The sequence below is a fragment of the Trachemys scripta genome, chromosome 4 (genome assembly GCF_013100865.1).
Source record: "Trachemys scripta elegans isolate TJP31775 chromosome 4, CAS_Tse_1.0, whole genome shotgun sequence".
Taxonomy (NCBI): Eukaryota; Metazoa; Chordata; order Testudines; family Emydidae; genus Trachemys; species Trachemys scripta.
The window spans coordinates 83,408,595-83,432,675 of NC_048301.1; the positions used below are offsets into that span (position 1 = coordinate 83,408,595).

At 40.5% G+C, this 24,081-nt stretch overlaps 1 protein-coding gene across 1 annotated transcript; it reads left to right on the forward strand.

The window, feature by feature from the left end:
* DHCR7 (7-dehydrocholesterol reductase) lies at positions 1-24,081 on the forward strand. The gene is made up of 8 exons (XM_034769776.1): positions 1-82; positions 13,888-13,988; positions 15,582-15,804; positions 17,666-17,756; positions 18,310-18,523; positions 18,900-19,104; positions 21,108-21,239; positions 23,366-24,081. Exons 2-8 carry the CDS (start codon positions 13,894-13,896, stop codon positions 23,828-23,830), a joined length of 1,425 nt encoding a protein of 474 aa, XP_034625667.1. The 5' UTR covers positions 1-82; positions 13,888-13,893; the 3' UTR covers positions 23,831-24,081.

Here is a 24,081-nt window from a genome sequence, read left to right on the forward strand (position 1 = left end):
AGAGCTTTAACCAGCCTGTAGTAGCCTGTTTTTTTTGGTACTTGTAAGAGTTCAGCTGGGTGGAAGCACAAGCAAAGAAGGGGTAAGGAGTATTTATATTATAATTGGGTTTCTAATTAGAATAGAAACATATTTGAAACAGTATCAGATTTACTCTGATAATCAGTTGTATAAATCCTGTCTTAATAAGCAACAGTATGCATATACATGTTACAAAATGTATTACAACAGGTTCATGGCAGTAATGGATAGAAAACAGACAAATGAAAATTTAACCACCAAAAAAGGATTTTTGTTTTGATTTCCTCAACTTCTGTCTCAGATCCTGTTTTCTGACCTGCGCTAGAAATGGGGGTAGCTGTGGTCCTTTATAATGTGACCATTTTGCATTGCAGTTTATTTCTGATTTGGTGGCAGTCTGCTCCATATTGTGAGGCTGTTTTTGCAGCCTCGTTTCTCTGCCTTGCCTTTTGCCAGCATCTTCCAATTCTGATAGAGAATTACAGCTTTTTTTGGTAAAGCAGCATTTGTTTGCAAAGTTAAATAAAGCAATTTGCGCAACACAGCAAGGGAATAAGAGACTGGTGTTGGAAAAGATGTGCTACCTGATCCAATTTCCCTGTAGAAATCTAAGAAGAACATATGTTTATGCAACTTCTGTTTATATTATATATATATACACACACACACACACACACCACTGTGTAAAACAAGCTTCATGCTTGCAGGAACTAGCTGATTCTTGATTTGTTAAAGACTTATCTGCACATACACTGTATGGTTTTTGTTGTTAAATATTATGTTCGAAGCCATACCGCGTGAAAGAAACTGGAAGATTAAACTGTTGTGTAATAAATAGAGAAGCTTTATGTAGGGGTTTTTTTGAGGGGGGGGAGGGAGGTTGTATGACGTGCTAAAAAATTCCTGTTTAATACATACAAGGCTAGTGAAACCGTTGTAACTTATCATGGTTTTTAGTTAACCATCCATGATCCATTAATTTTTACTGAATGAGTCTTTTGCATACAGCTGCTATTTTCTTTCAACCTGCAAAATAGTTTACAGTATCCTAAAGGAGAGCTGATTTGAGTTAGGGTTCATCTAAAAACAAAAAACAAAACAAAAAAATAAAAAAAATCAATAAATAACCAAGGTCCTGTCTTATTTTTGTGACTTAAAAATCTCACCACACTTCATGCAAATGTCCTTTGTCAAAATTTCTCCACCTATCTCAGTTTTATAGCATTTTTTTGCCAGTTGTTGAATGCTTCCGGCCATTCCAAAGGTGGTTGCATTTCAGTGGTGCTGTACATCTTGTATAAAGCACTCTGATGATATTTTAAATATTAATGCAATATTTATTTAAGTGGGACTTGTGTACATGTGAAAGTGAATTTAACCCCATATTGTTATATCTGTAAACCCCACCCATGTACACACTTATTCCAGCATAAGTAGGCTTAGCAGAATTAGATTTTAAATTGTTTTATAATTTAAATGGTTAATATAGGTGTTTATTTTAAAGCATTTTTATCTATTTAAATTTTCTAATTTGTGGGAAATTATGGGGGTAGGTCAAACAATGGGGAAGTTAGACAATTATTTAATGGCAATAAATGTTGAGATTTAAAGGTTTAAATCAACTAAAACCAAGTTGTCAATATCACTTGTCAAAATATTGAAAGTAAATATCCTTAAATCAAACTAATAGGTTTTTAAACAACATTTTCTTACTGATAAAGTAATTATTATCAATGGAAAAATTTTTCTCAATCAATTGCGTGTATATGGTGAAATCCTGTTTACTGATATACCAATAAAAATCTAGGCCTTCCAAGCCTTAAGTATAAGTGTTGGGGGTTTTGTTTTTTCTGTTTATCTTATATTGTCAGGAAAGGGGTTTAAGCCATACCATAATAAGCCACTCATATGAAATTAGACTGTCCATCTCCATTATACCAGAATAACTAGGTCAGAAAAACTGGCAAAACTTTCCTATGTAGACAGTTGCTGAGATGCGTTAGCAGGTAGAGGGCTGAAGGCCAATGAGGCGGCATGACTGCTCTGGATGTGTCTCTCTCCCCTTTCTATCTGGTTTTCAAACTATTTTTTGTGCTTTGGGGGTAGGTCAATTAGTCACATATCTGTGGATTATGGTGTTATTAATGATAGACCAGCTGGGCAGGAGCATCAGCAAACACCCCAGACCTCTTTTGTTTTGGGGAGAAGGAGAACCTAGGGTTAGATTTGAAAGGGCTTGGCACTCACAACTGGGGTCTGATTTTCAGAAGTGCTTCATTCCCATTAGAAAAATCTTGTCTTAAGTGCCACAAAGAGTTTAGTACTAAATGGAAACTGAGCCCTTATGAAAATTCTGATCTTGGTGAACAGGTTTAAGTGCTGTGGATCCAGCCACCTACCCCCTTATAGCTAGTTTGAGTTTCTGCCTCTTGTTCTTATTGAGGAACACTGACTGAAAGCATTGGTCATCTTCCTGAATAAGGATCTTTCTGCCACTGGAGAAATTTTCACCAGTGTAGTGATTTCCCTCAAGTGTAAACATGCTGCAGTAATGTAAAGCTAGCTTTACACATGTTACTGGAGTAAGCACCGCAGTAAGCTTGGTGTAGGATGTCTACATGAGACGTTTGTGCTGATGTACCTCTATTGTTACACTGCTGCAAATACAATGCTGCTAAGTTGTTCAGTTTTATCACATCTCAATATTTCGTGTTTCTTCAAGCCTCAGCTTCTAGAGTCATGTTACCTGATAATTCTTTTTAATGAAAGTTTCTAGTTTTCATAGTTGTGTGGAAAAGTTTGAAAGCATGACTCCTACAGACTCAAACACCAAAAGGCAAATAAAAATAACGCAAAGCTTATTTTTAAAATCTCATGACTTAAAATATCATGATTATATGGGGGCCTGACTCATGAGTTTTGAATCTTTGCGGTCAGAGGTACTGCCAAGATCACTAAAATAGGAAAGTGTATTTTCTTCAGGGGCTGAATTGGTTACTATTAAGTTGTCTGATACCCAGGGGCTAGACCCTGCTAGTTAGTGAACTTCTCTACTTCCTCTTCAGCCCCACTTGGTGGGGTCAGGAAACCATTTTTCTACCCACTCAGGCAAGGATATTTACATACTGTGACTTTGGTGGGCAATATACACCTGCAGATTCCTAGTTGTATACTGCCCAGGAATCTGCAGGTACAGATACAAAACTTTGTATTATGGATATAATTTGGATCTAACTTTGTGTTATGATTCATAGATTCTAGGACTGGAAGGGACCTCATGAGGTCATAGAGTCCAGTCCCCTGCTCTCATGGCAGGAGCCAATACTGTCCAGACCATCCCTGATAGACATTTATCTAACCTACTCTTAAATATCCCCAGAGATGGAGATTCCACAACCTCCTTAGGCAATTTGTTCCAGTGTTTAACCACCCTGACAGTTAGGAACTTTTTCCTAATATTCAACCTAAACCTCCCTTGCTGCAGTTTAAGCCCATTGCTTCTTGTTCTATCCTTAGAGGCTAAGGTGAACAAATTTTCTGCCTCCTCCTTATGATACCCTTTTAGATACCTGAAAACTGCTATCATGTCCCCTCTCAGTCTTCTCTTTTCCAAACTAAAGGAACCCAATTCTTCCAGCCTTCCTTCATAGGTCATGTTCTCAAGACCTTTAATCATTCTTGTTGCTCTTCTCTGGACCCTCTCCAATTTCTCCACATCTTTCTTGAAATGCAGTGCCCAGAACTGGACACAATCCAGTTGAGGCCTAACCAGTGCAGAGTAGAGCAGAAGAATGACTTCTTGTGTCTTGCTCACAACACACCTGTTAATACATCCCAGAATCACGTTTGCTTTTTTTACAACAGCATCACACTGACTCATTTAGCTTGTGGTCCACTATAACCCCTAGATCCCTTTCTGTCGTACTCCTTCCTAGACAGTCTCTTCCCATTCTGTATGTGTGAAACTGATTGTTCCTTCCTAAGTGGAGCACTTTGCATTTGTCTTTGTTAAACTTCATCCTGTTTACCTCAGACCATCTCTCCAGATCATTTTGAATTATGACCCTGTCCTGCAAAGCAGTTGCAATCCCTCCCAATTTGGTATTATCTGCAAACTTAATAAGTGTACTTTCTATGCCAATATCTAAGTCATTAATGAAGATATTGACCAGAGCTGGACCCAAAACAGACCCCTGTGGAACCCCACTTGTTATGCCTTTCCAGCAGGATTGGGAACCATTAACAACAACTGAGTATGGTTATCCAGCCAGTTATGCACCCACCTTATAGTAGCCCCATCTAAGTTATATTTGCCTAGTTTATCAATAAGAATATCATGCGAGACAGTATCAAATGCCTTACTAAAGTCTAGGTATACCACATCCACAGCAAGTAAATTTATTAGAGCATAAGCTAATTTGTTAGTCTCTAAGGTGCCACAAGTACTCCTGTTCTTTTTGCGGATACAGACTAACACGGCTGCTACTCTGAAACACATCCACAGCTTCTCCCTTATCCACAAGACTCGTTATCCTATCAACGAAAGCTATCAGATTGGTTTGACATGATTTGTTCTTTACAAATCCATGCTGGCTATTCCCTATCACCTTACCACCTTCCAAGTGTTTGCAGATGATCTCCTTAATTACTTGCTCCATTATCTTCCCTGGCACAGAAGTTAAACTAACTGGTCTGTAGTTTCCTGGGTTGTTTTTATTTCTGTTTTTCTAGATGGGCACTATATTTGCCCCTTTTCCAGTCTTCTGAAATCTCTCCCATTTCCCATGATTTTCCAAAGATAATAGCTAGAGGCTCAGATACCTCCTCTATTAGCTCCTTGGGTATTCTAGGATGCATTTCATCGAGCCCTGGTGACTTGTAGGCATTTAATTTTTCTAAGTGATTTTTAACTTGTTTTTTATTTTATCTGCTAAACCTACCCCCTTCCGATTAGCATTCACTATGTTAAGCATTCCTTCAGACTTCTCGGTGAAGACAGAAACAAAGAAGTCATTAAGCATCTCTGCCATTTCCAGGTTTCCTATTACTGTTTCTCCCTCTTCACTGAGTAGTGGGCCTACCCTTTCTTTGGTCTTCCTCTTGCTTCTAATGTATTGATAAAAAAGTAGTCTTATTTCCCTTTATTCCTGTAGGGAGTTTGAGCTCATTTTGTGCCTTTGCCTTTCTAATCTTGCCCCTGCATTCCTGTGTTGTTTGCCTATATTCATCCTTTGTAATTGGTCCTAGTTTCCATTTTTTAAATAACTCCTTTTTATTTTAGATCATGCAAGATCTCATGGTTAAGTCAAGGTGGTCTTTTGCCACATTTTCTATCTTTCCTAACCAGCGGAATAACTTGCCTTTGGGCCCTTAATAGTGTCCCTTCGAAAAACTGCCAACTCTCCTCAGTTGTTTTTCCCCTCAGTCTTGATTCCCATGGGACGTTACCTATCAGCTCTCTAAGCTTACCAAAATCCGCCTTCCTGAAATCCATTGTCTCTATTTTGCTGTACTCCCTTCTACCCTTCCTTAGAATTGCAAACTCTGATTTCATGATCACTTTCACCCAAGCTGCCTTCTACTTTCAAATTCTCAATGAGTTCCTCCCTATTTGTTAAAAATCAAGTCTAGAACAGCCTCCCCCCAGTAGCTTTTGCAACCTTCTGAAATAAAAAGTTGTCTGCAATGCAGTCCAAGAATTTGTTGTATAGTCTGTGCCCTGCTGTGTTATTTTCCCCAACATATATTTGGATAGTTGAAGTCCCCCATCACCACTAAATCTTGGGCTTTGGATGATTTTGTTAGTGGTTTAAAAAAAGCCTCGTCCACTTCTTCCATCTGGTTAGGTGGCCTGTAGTAGACTCCTAGCATGACATCATCCTTGTTTTTTTACCCATTTTAGACTAACCCAGAGACTCTCAACACTTCCGTCTCCTATGTCCAAGTGTGTACATTTTTAATATATAAGGCAACACCTCCTCCCTTTTTCCCCTGTCTATCCTTCCTGAGCAAGCTGTACCCATCCACACCAACATTCCAATCATGTGTATTATCCCCACCAAGTTTCAGTGATGCCAACAATGTCATAGTTGTATTTATTAGCACTTCTAGTTCTTCCTGCTTATTACCCATACTGCTCGCATTTGTATATAGGCATCTAAGATACTGGTTTGATCTTGCCTCCCAGTTTTGCCCTGACCTTCCTTTCTCTCTGCCATTATAGCCCATGCTCCCTCTTGTTTCCGATCCATCTCCTAGGTCTCCATATTCACCACTTACCTGTGGGCTTTGCTCACCTGTCCCCATCCAACCTAGTTTAAAGCCCTCCTCACTATGTTAGCCAGTCTGTATCCAAACCAGTCTGTGGATATAAAAACTTTTATTTTGTTAGGGTTGTGTGTTTTTTGCTCATTACACAACTACAATTATATGAAAACACTTCTTGGGCACTCTTGGTTCCCTAATAGGGTTGCCAACTGTCTAATCCCACAAACCCAAACACCCTTGCCCTGCCTCTTCCTGAGGCCCCGCCCCTTCTCCAAGGCATTGGGTCGTGAGAGGATGTGGGCTCTGGACTGGGGGGTGGGGGCCTAGGGGCTCAGAGTGTGGGAGGCAGCACCAGGCTGAACCTGGGGCAGAGGGTTGGGCCATATGCACCAACTCCATAGGTGCTCCAGGGCTGGAGCACCCATGGGGAAAAATTAGTGGGTGCTCTGCACCCACTGGTAGCCAAGCTCTCCCCACCCCCCCTCCTCCTCACCCCCTGAGCACACTGCATCCCCACTCCTCTGCCTATCTCCCAGTGCTTCCCCCCCCACCCCGGCCACCGCCAAACAGCTGTTTGGCAGCATTAGCACACTCCAGGAGGGGGAGAAAGAGGAGCAGGAACAGGGCACACTCAGGGGAGGAGGCAGGGCCAGGGATTTGGGGAAGAGGTTGGAACAGGGGCAGGGAAGGGATGGAGTTGGGGTGGGGACTTTGGAGAAGGGTTGGAATGGGGGAGGGGCAGATGTGGGAAGGGGCAGGGCCTCATGGAAGGGGTGGAGTGGGGGCAGGGCCAGGGGCAGAGGAGGGTCAAGCACCCTCAGGAAAGAGGGGAAGTCAGCACCTATGGGTTGGGTTGCAGGAGGAGGTGTAGACTCTAGGAGGGAGTTTGAGTGCAGGAGGGTCCTCAGGGCTGGGGCAGGAGGTTGGGATATGTGCAGGCTCCAGCCAGGCGATGCTTACCTCAGGCAGCCAGCATTAGGCTCATGGGCAGCCTCCTCCAAACACCTTCCTTATTCTCACCACAGGACCTTCCTCCTGGTATCTGATAATACTTGTGCTCCTCAGTCCTCCAGCAGCACACCCTCTCAGCTCCTCACACTCACACCACAAACTGATGTGAGCTCCTTTTTAAAACCCAGGTGCCCTGATTAGCCTGCCTTAATTGATTCTAGAAGCTTCTTCTTAATTGGCTCCAGGTGTCCTAATTAGCCTGCCTGCCTTAACTGGTTCTAGCAGGTTCCTGATTACTCTAGTGCAGCCTCTGCTCTGGTCACTCAGGGAACAGAAAACTACTCATCCAGTGACCAGTATATTTGCCCTCTACCAGACTCCTGTACCCCACTGGTCTGAATCTGTCACAGAGGGTTGGCAACCCTGTTCCCTAATATCATGTTTATCAACTATAAGTAAAAATACAAGGCTTGCTTAATGCCTACTGCTGCTCTGAGTGATTTGTGATAGTTTCTAAAATATAGAAAACAGTAAACACCACTAGTGTGCTTACAAACAGCTTAAACAAATAGTATCCTATTACTATATACTGTACTACAATTAGTTGAACCAACTAGAGTCTTTAATATTTGCTGTGAGACACATACAGCAGCAATGTGGCTTGGTGCTCTTTCATAGAATTTTGGAGAATTCTGTCTGTGGCTAGTATATCTCCACCTCCTTTCAGTTCCAACATTCCATCATAGAAATGCCAGCCCTCAGTCTGACCAAGTTTGTGGAAACATACAAAATGGTTCCCAGTGTTTGTATCTTATCCCAATAACTTTTTACCTATAATGAAAACAACTTTGCTTTAATAAGTTCTACTGGTTTGTAAATAATTTTGGATGACTTATTGAACTAATCAATATTTGAAACATTATTTTAAATATTAATGCAATATTTAAGTGGCATGGCAAAGTGCTACACAGAGGGCAAATAAAGGATTTTTATGGAGTAGGGACATTTCATTTTTGTCTGAACAATCAGAGGATGGTATGCTAAAAGATGGAGGTTGCTACCTTGAGATGCATTCCCTGCACCGTGAAGTCTTTAAACCATGATTTGAGGACTTCAATAGCTCAGACATAGGTTAGGGGTTTGATACAGGAGTGGGTAGGTGAGATTCTGTGGCCTGCATTGTGCAGGAGGTCAGACTAAGGTCAGAAGGGACCATTATGATTGTCTAAAGTCTATGATTCACCAAAATTACTTCTTGTTTTCTTTCAACTTACTTACTTTCATGACCAGAAATCTCTGATGAAAATAGCACAGGGTCAAATTTTAGAATTGTTCTGTGAACAGATTTAACTGCAAGTGAAATGAGTAAGATGCATACTTCTCCATTAATTAAGTATTGTTGTGTACTCAATTGATATAACCCATTGCACTTGTTTACTTTGACGCTAAAATTGTAAAATAAGTAAAGAAGTTGCTAATTATTATAATAAAAATACTGTAATTAACTGAGCAATAGTTGCTCTTGTGGTTAGTGTTGATCACTAGTGACCCCTATATTTTAAGCATTCCTTAAGCATTTAAGATTTGTGTAAGACCTCATTTTGCACAGAAGAGAAGTTTTTTCATGAATTTCTGCATAAAATTGTTACATAATTTGGTGCAGTCTGCCTTTCCATAAGGAGTTTTTTAAAGTCCATAATCTGATTCCAGAAAACCATCCAAAGACCCCATTAGCCTCTTTTGCCACAGCATCACCCTGGGAGCTCATGTGCACTTGCTTGTCCACTTCATTCATGACTTGAGTAATGGGGTGCAGAGTATGCTTATAAAATTTGTGGATAACACCAAGGTGGGAGGGGTTGCAAAAACTCTGGTGGACAAGGTCAGAACTCAAACTGACCTTGCACATTGGAGAATTGGTCTGAAATTAGCAAAATGAAATTAAGTAAAGACAAGTGCAAAGTACTACACTTAAAAAGGAAAAATCAAATGCACAACTACAGAATGGAGAATAACTGGGTTGGCAGCAGTACTACAGATCTGGGAGATATAGCGGATCACAAATTGAATATGAGTCAACAAAGTGATGCAGTAGAAAAAAAAGGCTAACATTCTGGTTGGTGTTAACGGGAGCATCATGGCTAAAACACAAGAGGTAATTGTTCTGCTCTAACACTAGTGAGGCCTCAGCTGGATTATATGTCCAGTTCTGGGTAGCAAATTTTAAGAAAGATGTGGACAAATTGGCGAGAGTCCAGACGCAAGTAATAAAAATGATGAAAGGTTTAGAAAACCTGATTTATGAGAAGTTAAAAAAACTGAGCATGTTTAGTCATGAGAAAAGAAGACTGAAGGGGGGCCTGATATATGTGAAGACTGTTGTTAATTAGATAGAGGGCGGTGATCAATTGTTCTCAATGTCCATTGAAGGTCGGACAAGAAGTAATCGCCATAATCTGCAGCAAGGGAGATTACACATAATGCATCTTTAATTATTTCTGGAAGTACACTTTCATTCAAATTTATGGGGTAGAAATTTTTTTTCCCTATGTTTTGATTGTACAACAAGTGTATCATTCCTGTGGTCCTACTGATGGTATTTAAGATCTCTTCACCTTCTAACCAGATATAATTCCCTTTATGTCAAATACATACATATGGTGGTCTTTGTTTCCATGGAGGAATAATAGAGTAGCCCTTCCCCTCATTGCTCTAGCAAAGGTGCAGCTCTACCAGTGCTGACAATGGGGGAAACTTTAGGGATATATTTAAATTAAACTTCAGATATCTAAAACTTACATCATTAGTAGCAACCAGCGCATTCCTGTCTGAGCGGTAAACAAGCAGATTCCAAATATCTAGACTTGCCTGGGGAGGAAATCTGCTTATCTCTTGTGTTGTCAAGAGAGAGAAAATGCAGAGTTAAGGAGAAGGAAGAGCAGTTCAGGTGCAAAAGTAATTGAGGGAAGTTTCAGGTTACCAGATCGTGACCTCTAAGGAAAGGGAAATTCAGGACAAAGCAGAAGAAAAACTATAGTGTGTGGTCCTTGTAGGTAGTTAGATGTGTCCTAGTAAGTCTCATCTGTAATTTGTATGATTCTGATGTAGCCAGCGCCTCGTCTACAGTAGCCCTTCCCCTTGTTGCTCTAGCAAAGGTGCAGCTCTACCAGTGCTGACAATGGAGGAAACTTTAGAGTACATGGGCCACTGATGCATTTGCCACCACGTGAAAGGAGAAGTGGTGCTTAAAAGTTTTTTGTACTGGTTTACATGAACAAGAAAAAGAAGCAAACCTTGGAATAGGTTGAAGGAAATACAGTTTGGAAGAAAGCATGAGATGGAAAAAAAATGTTAATTCCAGGTCTGGCTGAATTTGACACTTCTGATTATTTTTACGATACTTAATTTGCTTTACCTCTCCTTTGTCTTCTTGCTCTCTACCCCCACTTTCGGAGTTTTCACTGCTCTCAACACACACTGAACCAGAACGTGGGTAGCTGGCCTGCATTGAGCAGACTAAACACCCTTCAGCATACCATTCAGAAAGCAAATTTGAAGCATACATTACAAGCCATACGGTACCATCAGTGTACTAGCAACGATTTTGCTTAAGAAGGCATTTAATTACAAATCCTTATTTTCAGAGACTTATAACTTTGGGCAAATATGGTAACATTCTATTTGGCTGTTTGAATCATGTGCCTTTTGGGGGGGAGGCACAGTTTAACTCTGACAAAAAAAAAAAAAAAGACTTTCCCTAGGCTTCCTATGCAGTGAGAACCTAGTGGCTTTGAACATGTTTGAAGAGAAAATGTTTGGCAATAAAATTTTATAAGCACTTCCTATTCCCTTACAAACAAACAAACAAGCAAGCAAACAACCCAAGTACCATTTAGTCCTGGGAGTCTATGCAGAAAAACTGTTCCCCTACACCAAGGAGTCTGTTGAATTTAACTCTAGATCAGGGATTGGATAATCCTGTCATTTACACCAGTGTAACTCCGCTGATTTCTAGTACTTGGCATCTCTTGTGATCAGGTCAGAAATGTTGCTATCAGTAGAGACCTAATTTGCATTCCTTAGCTGGGCAAAACTTTTATTGAAGTCTATGGCAGTTTTGCTGATGAAGGTGTAAGTAAGGTGTATGGGGTCCATTGGGAGTGTTAAATCAACAATTACCCCTTTACATATATAGAAGAAAGTTTAGGTAAGCAACACCCAGACAGCTAACTCCTCCGGACAAAGGTATTTATGAACTGACATCTTGTGACAGTGCTAGCTGTAGTAGCAGCCTGGTCACTGGGTTTCTGCAGCACAGAGAGGCTTCCAGGCTTATTTGGAAGCAATTAACCATTTTCAGGGTGGGGGGAGAAGAGGGGAGATTACTGGGTGGTAATTGCTGGGCTAATAACAAGACAGTTCACTCAGTAACAGGGTGGATACATATTTGAGGGAGAGAAAGTCATGGAGAGTTCAGAGGGTGAGCTGGGGAGAAGAGGGAAGGTGTGTGGAAGTCTCCTCTAGCTGTATATTTTTCATATGCTGTATGTGTTGAAACTGAAGGTTAAATACATGGGTGCTAGAAAGGAAACAGCCTCGGAGACCATGAAAACAGGCTAAGCAGTGCTGCTCACTGGGATAGCTGGAGAAGCACCCTGTGGCACATACAACTAGAAATGAGGGGAAAGAATATCAACCTTATCAACCTGACATTTAGCTAGTGCTAACAGGAGTCCTAATGAGATGGTTCATATTGCTGTGATTGTTTCTCCCCCCCCCCCCCCCCCCCCGTTGTGTTGCTGGGCCTGTATGGAGAGGGAGAATGTGCTATCCAGGCAGTTACTCTGGAGAAATAAATGTGATTTTTTTATTATTATTATTATTTTTAATTCTGCTTGGTAATAGATTACAGCTTGATTAGTTGGGACCTTTTCTATGTTTCTGGATGAATAGAGATGACACTGAAGATGGGGAGACTCAATTAAAGAGGAGGTTTGCTGGAAAGCTGGTGTAGCCCACTGGTTCCTAGCAAGGTCCCAGGGTTGGGCCCTCAGTTGGGCAAGGAGTATGTGCCATTACTTTGAAAAATGGTGTTTGAATACATTAGAGGTGACTGCTCTTTTTGATGACCAAAGGTCTGAAAGCATGTTTTTTGAGGCTGGGGTAAGCAGGGGGTGGGGAAGGGTAACTACTACATGTAATTGTCTTCCAAGGACAACTCTGTGGTTGACTGGATGGCTATTATAATGGTCTGCTAGTATAAAGGAAATGAAACATGAGCACTTGAGAAGGTAAGGGATCTTTGGGGTATGGCCACACTAAAAATGTTACCATGGAGTCACTGTAGTACTGTGGTGTAGACACTACAGTGATGGAATGGGGTAATCACTGAAATAAATCTATTTATCCAGGAGGCAGTAGCTAGGTCAACAGAAAATTCTTCCATCAACCTAGCACTGTCTACACTGGGGCATAGATTGGTTTAATTACATCTCTCACAGGTGTGAATTTTTCAAACCCCTGAGTGATGTATCTAGGACAGTCTAAATTGTAGGTGTAGACCAGCCATAGTGCTTGAAACTCTGGCATTGTGTTAGGGCTAGTCTGCCGTAGCAGCGCTTTAACATGCCTTGTGTGGTCACGGTGCAATGCCGGGAGAGCTCTCTCCCAATGCGCTTAAAAAAAACACCTCCATGAGGAGCTGGGAGTGCAGCTCCCATCGCTGGTGCACTGTCTACACTGGAACTTTACAGCGCTGAAACATGCTGCTCTCAGGGGGGTGTTTTTTCACACCCCTGAGCGAGAAAGTTGCAGCACTATAAATTGTCAGTGTAGACAAGCCCTTAGGTGTGACTATAAAACTTCAAATAATTATTTAACTTTTGTCAAATGCCTGACATACTTGTAAGATGGTTAGGGTGACCAGACAGCACGTGTGAAAAATCGGGACAGGGGGTGGAGGGTAATAGGTGCCTATATAAGACAAAGCCCCAAATATCAGGACTGTCCCTATAAAATCGGGACATCTGGTCACCCTAAAGATGGTGTGGTTTATTTGTTTATTTTTGTTTTAAATAATGACTCAGTCTCACCCCTTCAGGGTGTGTTGTTTAACTCAGGTTAAAATAGCAGCAAAGACACTGCTCTGCTTTTAACAAAGGCTAGCAGCTCGATTGAAAGCCTAGAGGGGAGATGGGGGTTGAACTCTCAAAGAGATTAGAAATCAAGGTAAAGAAGACCAAGCAGCATAAACCTCTTTAGTTGGACAGGTGGAGGGAGGCAGAACCCTTTCAGGCAATCTCTGCAAGGTGCTAAAAAAACCCAAGTGTGTGTGTGGGAGGTGGTGGGCAGTTAAGGTACAATCCCAATCTTATTTTTCCTTTGCAGATCATCTTTAACGATATTCCCAGGTATTGTACAGTGTTAATAAAAAACTTGGATTGGGCAATAAGTTTTACAAGACCCCTTGGCATCTTAGGTTACAGTCTTATATGCAGGCAAATGTAAGGTTTTTTGTTTGTTTTTAATCAGAGTCCAGCTGCCTGATACAATTAAAGATTATCAGAAATTTCATTTATAAAGGATAATGCACAACTAATTATTGGAGGGACCAGATGGTATAACACAATGTAATCCTCTTTCATGTAGGATCCAATGGCGGCCTTTCCCGAAGGAAAATCTGAAGAAAGGAAACATAAGAGCATCCCAAATGGTTCTGGAGCATCTCAAGGCCAATGGGGAAGAGCCTGGTGAGAAAGGCTTGTCACTCTGACTGAACAGACTCCAAATGTGATGCTATCCACTACTGCTACTACCACGCTCCTTACAAACTTGATCTCAATATTCAAAAGACTAGGGCCCGTCAATAAACAAAGGCTGCACTAGCCTTCAATTCAGAATTACAGTATGAATGATCTAAACACAACATATCTGAAGTACAGCTATAGCACAAACTTGTTATTGGGGGCTATTAGATGGTTTATATCCTTCAGCCCACCCGCCCTAAGGGAGTCTTTGTGGGTTACCCTACCAAACTCGTAACAAATTTAGTCCAGATCAGGGGTCTTTGATCTGGAGTTTACAGAAGAAGGTAATGTAATATACAGTGGGTCTCTCTCCCAAAGGTGTAGCTTCAAAAAGTTGGCTTTGGAGGGGAGAATTTGCATTCCCCTCACTTTGAGGTACTTCCTAGGAAATCCATTTCACACATATTGTTCCAAAAAAGACTATTGAACTTCCTCCTTCCTCCTGGAGACTGCATTAATCTTGTGTTCCCACTAAAGAAGTTCCATACGATCTCACAATAGTACATAAAAATTTGTATTTCTACTATAAGGTGCCCTAGAGCTATTAACTCTAATTCAGTAAGGTTTAACTTAATTCGATAAGTTCATTCAGGCTATTGTCAGTCTGGAATAGTGCCCACCTTAGAACTTTTAGCCTAGTGGTTCCCACTCTCACCCTGGGATGTGGGACCCCCAAGTTCAATTTCCATCCCACCCCCCTGCCAGAGAGGGAGAAGCGAGTGACCCCTGTTCAAATCCTCGCTGGGTGCTCTGATCACTGAGCTATGGAATGTGTTGATGTAGGTTTCTCCCATTAAAGCTGTTCCACTCTGGATTAAATAATTAGACCTCAAACCACCTTTTTGGGATGGAAAGTTGTGAACTGGGCACAGAGACACAAAAATGACTTGCCCAAGGTCACACAGAGTCTGTGGTAGAATCAGAAATTTGAACCTAAGTCGCCTATGTTTCAACCCCGTGCCTTAAACACAAGCCCAGCCTTCACCTCCTCGGCTTGGCAACAAATAGCTACTTCCTAGAGAAAGAACAGGAGTACTTGTGGCACCTTAGAGACTAAAATTTATTAGAGCATAAGCTTTCGTGGACTACAGCCACTTCTTCGGATGCATATAGAGTGGAATAAATATTGAGGAGATGTATATATATCTCCTCAATATTTATTCCACTCTATATGCATCCGAAGAAGTGGGCTGTAGTCCACGAAAGCTTATGCTCTAATAAATTTGTTAGTCTCTAAGGTGCCACAAGTACTCCTGTTCTTTCTGCGGATACAGACTAACACGGCTGCTACTCTGAAACCTACTTCCTAGAGAGCACTCCACAAACTATACAACTTCTCCCTGCTCGCTTTCTTCAGACTTTTGTTTTTACCATAGTAGTTTCTGTGCTCTATACTTTTGCTAATGTGCAAATGAATTTATGCTTTACAAAGCAGCACACTTTAGTGTAACTGACAAACTCTAAAACTTGATGGGGACAGACCCATTGTTTCAGTGCAAAATTCTTTTCAGAAGATAACCTGTGTCTCTGTTACAGGGAAGTAGACTGGTTTTCCTTGGCCAGCGTCCTCTTCCTGCTTACATTTTCTCCACTCATCGTATATTACTTTATAATGTCATGTGATCAGTACCATTGCTCTCTGACGGACCCCGTCGTTGATGTGCTCATGGGTAATTCCCATCTCTCCGACATCTGGAACAAGACACCTTCCCTGAGCTGGAAAGCTGCTAACATCTATATATGTTGGGTCACTTTCCAGGTAAATCTTTCCATTTCTGTATTACAGACTGAAGTCAGATAATTACTCCACATCTTTGACCTAGACATACGTTGCTTACAGTATCTCCTTTCATGACTACTTTTCGAGTGAACCCTATTATGTGAAAAGGATAGAAGAAATAAATTAACAATCTTAAATGAATATAGTTTCTGACATCCGAATAGATCTTAAGTACTTGGCAAACTGAGTGTAACGCGCTCTGGTTTGCTTCACCGTCACTGTAGTTTGGATATCACTTAAGCCTCATGTGATGGAAGCCTTCTAGAATAAGGCAGCATTCCTCCCCAATCTCATTCCACACCCTGTGGAACACTAGGGTCAGTACTGACTGACTCAGGGGGAAGGATGTCATCAAGTGAATCACCAACATCACTTCCTGCAGAATGTGCATTTTTAAAAAAATAATATCTCATCCAAGTTCAGACTCAGCCCCTCTGTCAAGAACTGACAAGATCACAGCTTGAGGTGATATGACTGCACTGCAATGTAATGCGCTCTGATGGGGGTTACACAAGATAACTGGGTGATGGCAGGTGGATTTAAATCAAGGTGATTTAAATCACCAAATGGAATCAGTCTAAAGCATTGAACTGCTCCATTTGTACTTCAGTTATTTTGTAAAGAAAGGTGCATTCTCGATGAAACCATTAAAACATGTTGATTTACAACTAAATAGAACATTTCATTAGATTTGGTATACTTTTTTGCTACTTAGGACAGTACATTGTAACATACATTTACTTAATTATATAGCTTTATAGTTTCAGATTGTTAATTGTACATTTTTACTATGTTAGCTAATGGTGAATGATATATTGGTTATTTATTAGCCAATTCATTATTTGCTCATGATTTGTGTCAAGCTGCATTAGGATGGTAATTGGAATTTAATTAAGCACACAAAATAGCATATACATTTTATTTTTATTAAACAAAACAACCTTAAATCTTTTGGATACATTAACTTCTCTTATCAAAACATGTTTCACATTTTACAACTACAGTATAGTAAGGTAACATATGTTAAAATAAAATCTGAATTTAATACAACAGGTCTATTTTAGAAAAGAAAAACTTATTGTCGTTTAAATAACAAAACCAAAAATCTGATTTTAAATAAAATATCAATTTTTATCCACTAGGCCAGGTGAAGTGAGCTTAAAGGGTCATAGACAGGTTAAAAATCAAGCTTCATAATTTTGTGCGTTACCCAGAGTTCTCACTTGGGCATAATCCCAGTAGCTTCTATAGCTGTTTAAGTAAAGGCTAAGTAAATATTTCAGGATTTGGCTGTTGTGGTCATAGACTATTACTATGCTTAGATTACTAAAATTGAGCTACTTTTACATCTAATATACTTGCAATATTGTATGCAGTTCTTTCTCTCTCTTATTGAACTTTATTTTCTCATCTTATTCAGTAGGTTAGTTTCAACTTTGCTTATAGTCCGCTCCTAATCAACCTCAGATTCTTATCCATTAACGCATGATTGCAAATACTGAAGAAAAACATTTATTTAAAAATATTCTTCCAATTTTTTCCTCTATTTCATGGAAATGTTTCTATTGTATTAGCTTTTATAAAATATTATTTGGGATAAATTTGATATACTTTTAATTGTATACAAAAATTCAGTTCTGCAAGGAATGCTGGTTTATGACATTTAAAGTGAATTGACCTTTTGGTGGGTCTGCATATGTGCATTCTCAATACTGAGGTCTTTTACAAGTTAATATTTATGCATAGCTTGTGTGTGTGTGTGTGTGTATGTATGTATATAGGTGTTCAATGTTTTATGCCCTGCCAATTACTTATTGTTCTTACATTCTTTGCAATGTAGGTGATGTTATATATATTAGTTCCTGATTTCTGCCACAAGTTTCTACCTGGATATGTAGGAGGAGTACAAGAAGGTGCTCTGACTCCTGCTGGTAAGGGTTTTGTTTTTTCTCTTGGCACATACAATCTGTATTTCCTTCTAAATAAGAATACTTCCATTAGATCTCTTACCCGCTATAGTTAATTGAACTTTTATAATAATCCAGATACATATTTGGAAGTGGGAAATGTAGACAAACACTCTTCTAATGTACTTTAGAGAATTAGGTTGTGTGAAAACTACACACTTCCTTGTGTTCACTGGGATTTTACCTTGAGCTATTTAACTTCAATTAAGAAACATGTTTCCCTGCTCACCTCCAATCCCCTCTCTGAAGTCAAGACCAGGCCTAGGCAGCTATGTTGATGACTACGCTAGAGTGTCATCAGGTCTTCATTGGTTTGAAGGATGGAAGCCACAATAAGACTTAAGTGTTTGGGAGAAGGAGATCTTTAAGTGCTTCAGGAGGATCAAAGAGGATAATGTAAAGACTCATTTTCATAATGGACAGTGTCTATGCCCAGAGCTAATAAAAGGCATGCTTCTTTTATACCTAATTCATGCAGTATCACAGAATGTTGAACAATTTACCTCTTCCTCTTTAGGCACAGTAAATAAATATGAAATCAATGGACTTCAAGCCTGGATCATTACCCATGCTCTCTGGTTTGCAAATGCTTACTACTTCCACTGGTTCTCACCCACCATCATTTTTGACAACTGGATTCCTCTCCTGTGGTGTGCTAATATTCTGGGATACTCAGTTTCCACATTTGCCATGATTAAAAGCTACCTTTTCCCCAGTAACCCCAAAGATTGGTATGTTGTTGTTAATACTCATATAGTGCAGTGTTATGGGGAACTTTGACATGTGAACATTGAATCTTCTTCAGTACAGTGATTAAAAATGCATTTTGACTAATCTTAATCTGGCTAGAAAATGCTATGACTGGTCAAAAATCATATCAAAACTAAACTAGGAAGATCTTAGAGTCGGAATTTACCTTTATAATGTACTTATTATATCATTGGATCAACCTGTATCATCTTAATAATTACTTGGTTTTATGTATTAACACAACTTCAGTTCACAAAATGACAATAGTTCATGTATTGGAAAATGAACTGAAACCTATATTCAAACTTACATTCACATGCAGCTGTATCACCTTTACAATTTTTTTTATACTTTTAGCAAATTCACCGGCAATTTATTTTATGACTATATGATGGGGATTGAATTTAACCCTCGAATAGGGAAGTGGTTTGATTTCAAGCTGTTCTTCAATGGCCGGCCTGGTATTGTAGCCTGGACTCTAATTAACCTCTCCTATGCTGCCAAGCAACAGGAACTGTATGGTCAGGTGACCAACTCGATGATCCTTGTCAATGTCCTACAGGTAAGTCTGGAATGGTGAAATTAAACCTGGTTGGAAACTGTGGATATTAAAACAGACTAAATCCTCATGATAAAATTGAATTTACTTCTTGTTGACATAGAATAATCTCAGCCATGATCATGCATCGGGACCTGCTAGTGTGAGCCCTTACACTCATGCAGAGTCCCACAGAAGTCAGTGGCACAGTCATGTCCACATCTGCAGAGCTTGATGCAGGATCAGGAATCTATTTAATCTAAGAAATACATTTGTCTTTCAGTCTATATTCTAGAAACAGGCCTGATACTGTTTCCTTTGGACTCTGACAAAATTCCAATTGACTTCAATGGGATCAAGATTGAGGCCACATGTCCCTTTCTTTTTTTTTTTTCCTTTTTTCCCTCCTCAACCATATTCAGATCTCCCTCCTTTGAGATTCTCAGTGCACAGAACTTCTGTTGCCTTCACTGCCAAAAGACATTCAGCACCCTGTAGGGGAAGACACTGCACCTTCGCAGCATGGAGCCTAAAATAGTGCTAGCGGCTGCTAAAAAAAATGTGTTAGTTAAATATTTCTATGTAGATGTTTACACCTGTGGAACTGCAAAATCCCTTTGACGTGACTCCTGGTATCCAAATGTTTAACTCATTTTTTAAAAAAATATTCTCTGCTTTGTTTATAACGTATGCTCAAAAAAAAATCTCAAGACTTCCAGATTTATAATATATTTTTTGTGTAATCAAAAAAAGCATGCTTTAAAAAAAAAGTTAATAATTTGAATTCATTGACTGAGGACTGATATTGGCTGATAACAGCTAGAATCCCAGCCTTGTGCAGGCACAGAACTTAGCAAAACTTGCTATCATTTTCAGCCATGTGGCACCAAAGATGTTAGAATGGCTTTGGGAGCCTAAAATCATCACATGGCTTTTTGAGTGAGATAGCTAATGATAAAATAGATGTTTCTAGAGGTGGTTGGTTTTGGAAAGGAGTAGGCAGGAACTGGAACAGAAAGGAGACAAAGGCATGAGATTGACCAAAATAAAGGAGAGAGCAGATGAGAGTGTAGCAAAAGAGAACAGCCAAGAGACTAAGGGCTAGTCTACACTACCGCACACTACATCGGCGCAGCTGCACCAATGCAGCTGTGCCACTGTAGCGTGTTTGGTGAAAACATGCTATGACATAACGCTAGTGTGGACATCGCTTTAAGTCTATGTAAGTTACGTCGCTTGGGGGCTTATTCAGACCCCTGAGCGACGTAACTTACATAAACTTAAGCAGGAGTGTAGACAAGCCATGAGGCTTTGAAAGCTGTTGGTCCTGGGCATATGAATCAAGACCACTGGACCAGAGCAGTTTATTCTGGTCCATTTTGGGGAATAAGGAGATGGGCTGAAAGACCAGGAAGTCACTCCATCTCCTGCTGTGGCTGTTGGCAGTCCTGCTGTGACCAGGATATGTTGAAATCTCTGTTGGATAAAAGCTGACAAACTACATAGATTAAGGATCTAACTTAAACCAACACAAAGTCAAAGACTAACACTCAAATGTGTCTTGAAGTGCCCCACTGTGCCTTTGTGTACATTACGTTAGCACTGGATCTCATGATCAGATGATCAACATTATCTAGGTACAGTGAGATGCCTAAAGGGTGTCTGTGGCTTTAAGTTGGTTTTGTTTGCCTGCAAACATCACATTCCATTCCACAGCAGGGCTGTGCTGTTACTATTGTCTGCCTAGAATGGGTTAGCCCTAATAAGTAATAAGTTAGGAACATTAGCATTGGTTTAGCAGTCACCTTAAAAGTACTGAATTCCAATTATACATGTGCGCATTAGTACAATTGTGGTAATATTTTAAAAAATACTGTTTTGCCATTGTAAAAATGCAGAAAGATTATCAGGCTGTTGCCACAAGATAAAACCAGCAGCCTGATTCTAGTACAATGAGACTGGGTGACTATGACAGACGTTTTAATAGCAACAGAGCATTGTTCTAAGCACAAGACATTTATTTCCAGGGTATTTATGTATTGGACTTCTTCTGGAATGAAGCTTGGTATTTGAAAACTATTGATATCTGCCATGATCATTTTGGATGGTACCTGGGCTGGGGAGACTGCGTTTGGCTGCCTTACCTCTACACTCTGCAGGTAAAAATACAATTGTATTGTTAATAGCATTTTCCTGGAAGCAGAAGACGTTAAAAGTAATCCTAAAAATGTGTTCCCTGGCAGCATGACTAGCATCCTAAATACACCTCTCCCCTGATATAACGCTGTCCTCGGGAGCCAAAAAATCTTACCGTGTTATAGGTGAAACCACGTTATATCGAACTTGTTTTGATCCACCGGAGTGCGCAGCCCCGCTCTCTCCCCCTTCCTCCCCGAGCACAGCTTTACCACGTTGTATTCGAATTCGTGTTATATAGAGTCGTGTTATATCGGGGTAGAGGTGTAAATGGCTTCTAGGCAAACTTAGTTGAGTAATGGAATAGATTGGAACCACTACTGTTAGCTATCATTCCTTTGTTAGGCACCCTGTGACATGGGGTGCCCTTTACAATGCCTTGCTGCTCACAAACAGCCTCCAGCATGTACCAGTAATTTACTCCCAGCTATGTCTGTGTGTGTGCTGCAGACAGACAGCCACACCTTGGGTCTTACCAGGCTTAAAAATTACCACAAGGTAATCCCAACACATTCCCAGTCCCAGATCTTCCCCCAGAAATGTATGTCCTGTACTGCCCAGCCCTCTCCTGGACAGTACAGATATATTGAGCCTGTTATTTCCTTAAGGGAACAATATGCATGCACATAAATTGTAAATGGCATTTCCCAGACACTTCAACTTGAACACACTGGGTTAGATAAAATAAGTGTATTACTACAGAGAGAGAGATTTTATGTACAAATAATGAGGCATAAAAGTCAGAAATAGTTACAGGAAAAATAAAGATATAATGCCTCCTGGTGCCTTACTTAACTGTGCTTTGAATCTAATGTAGTTTGTTTTCTCAGTAATGCTTTCAGCAGTCTAAACTGACCAACCCCTTTAGGTCAGGACCCTTCCCCCAGAGTCCAGTGCCTGTTTCCTTTGTCTCTTCAGATGCAGTGAATGTGATAAGCAGAGGTAGAGAGAGGGGTGCCTTGAATATTTGTTCCTCCTTTTTATAGTTACAGTTACCCATGTGGAAAAACATTTCCAGCTGAGACCCAGGAGCCAAAGAGTCTTTGTGGATGTTCCCTGCTGGTTTTTTCAGCTATTTGAATTTCCTTTGTCTTCCCTTCCTGCTTGATGACTCTATTTACTGCTTAAATGCAAATTAAGCAGCACACACATTTATTTGTTTAGTACAGACCTGTTTGCCAACTTTTGCTAGGGCTCGGCTGTGGAGTTTGAAACATAAGGGGAATCTTATAACTTCACATTCAATGTTGCCACACATTTTAACAGGGCAGTGCTGACCAGCAAATTATGAGTTTTCACATGATACCTTACAAGGCACACTTTGTACAAAGGTGATTACAAGAGTGTGTAGGGTGTGAATACAGGGATGCATTCTGTCACACCCCCACATTGGGATGATTTAGGGGATAGGGGCCCCGCTGTGTCTCCAAGCACCATGTCCTACTATTTGTCTTGTCCCACCTGCCATCTTCCTTATTTTTTCTGTTCATTTTCTGTCCCCTTCCTTCCCCTCTCCCCTCCAACCCCCATCATTTTTCTTGTTTTTCACTGTCTTCCTTTTGTGTATTTTTTCAGGGTTTTTTTAGTTCTTCTCTCTGTTTTTTGTTTCTAATTATTTCTTGTTCCCCAGTGCACACCCCCCACCCTTCTAGCCTCTCGCTTGTTCTGGTCCCCAGGAAGCTTCACCAGAAAGCTTATTATTTCTGGGGTGTGAAGATCACTGGTGCCATCCAAGATTGAGCTAAATGCCATGGTAGCAGAGTACAGCACACAGGCTACTTGCTGCCTGAGCTTTTAATGCTGTATGAGTTGTTCCTACAGTCACCTACAATGCCATCACAGTGAGAGAAATGGGTGGTTTTCTAAGAACCACCTGTGGCTTTACTTGGAGAGATGGCCATAAATTTGTAGTGTGGGTCTGTAGTCTTGCAAGTTTCCCTACTTACACTGATCCTCTTCTCTACCCTGGGTCCCCACTTGCTTAGCGAAGTAGTCTAGCATCCTCCAGACAAAGGGGGTGCCACTCAGTTTGGAGGAAACATTTGTTTACTAAATTCACTGAAACCTCTAACTCTTCCTCACTCTGCAGGGTTTATATTTAGTTTACCATCCTGTTCAGCTCGCAACAGCTAATGCAGTTGGGATCCTGCTGTTGGGGCTGGTTGGCTATTATATCTTCAGGATGACCAACCACCAAAAAGATCTCTTCCGTCGCACAGATGGGAACTGCAAAATCTGGGGTAAGAAGCCAGAATATATTGAATGCTCCTACACGTCAGTGGATGGGACCAAATACTACAGCAAGCTGATGATTTCAGGATTCTGGGGAGTGGCGCGCCATTTTAACTACACAGGTGACCTGATGGGCTCCCTGGCATACTGCCTGACTTGTGGCTTTGGGCACATCCTGCCTTATTTCTACATCATTTACATGACCATTTTGCTGACCCACCGCTGCATCAGGGATGAACACCGTTGCTCCAGCAAATACGGCAAGGACTGGAAGCGCTACACTACTGCAGTTCCTTACCGACTAATACCAGGAGTATTTTAAGACTGAGAGTTCCAGACAAAACATACCCCTTTTTGAGGACAGCGGTGTTCACACACTCTGCTTGACACCAGCAAAAATTATTTCCCGTTTTCTGTAGAACATCTTGTGGGGGAGAAAGCATGGTTTGAATAATAACTCTTCACCTTCTAATGTAACACATTCCCCGTAGCTATTTAGCACATTGCAGCACTAAAATGGCCAGCTCTCCACAAAACCGAAATTAAAGATTGAAGAACTTTTGTTATAATCTA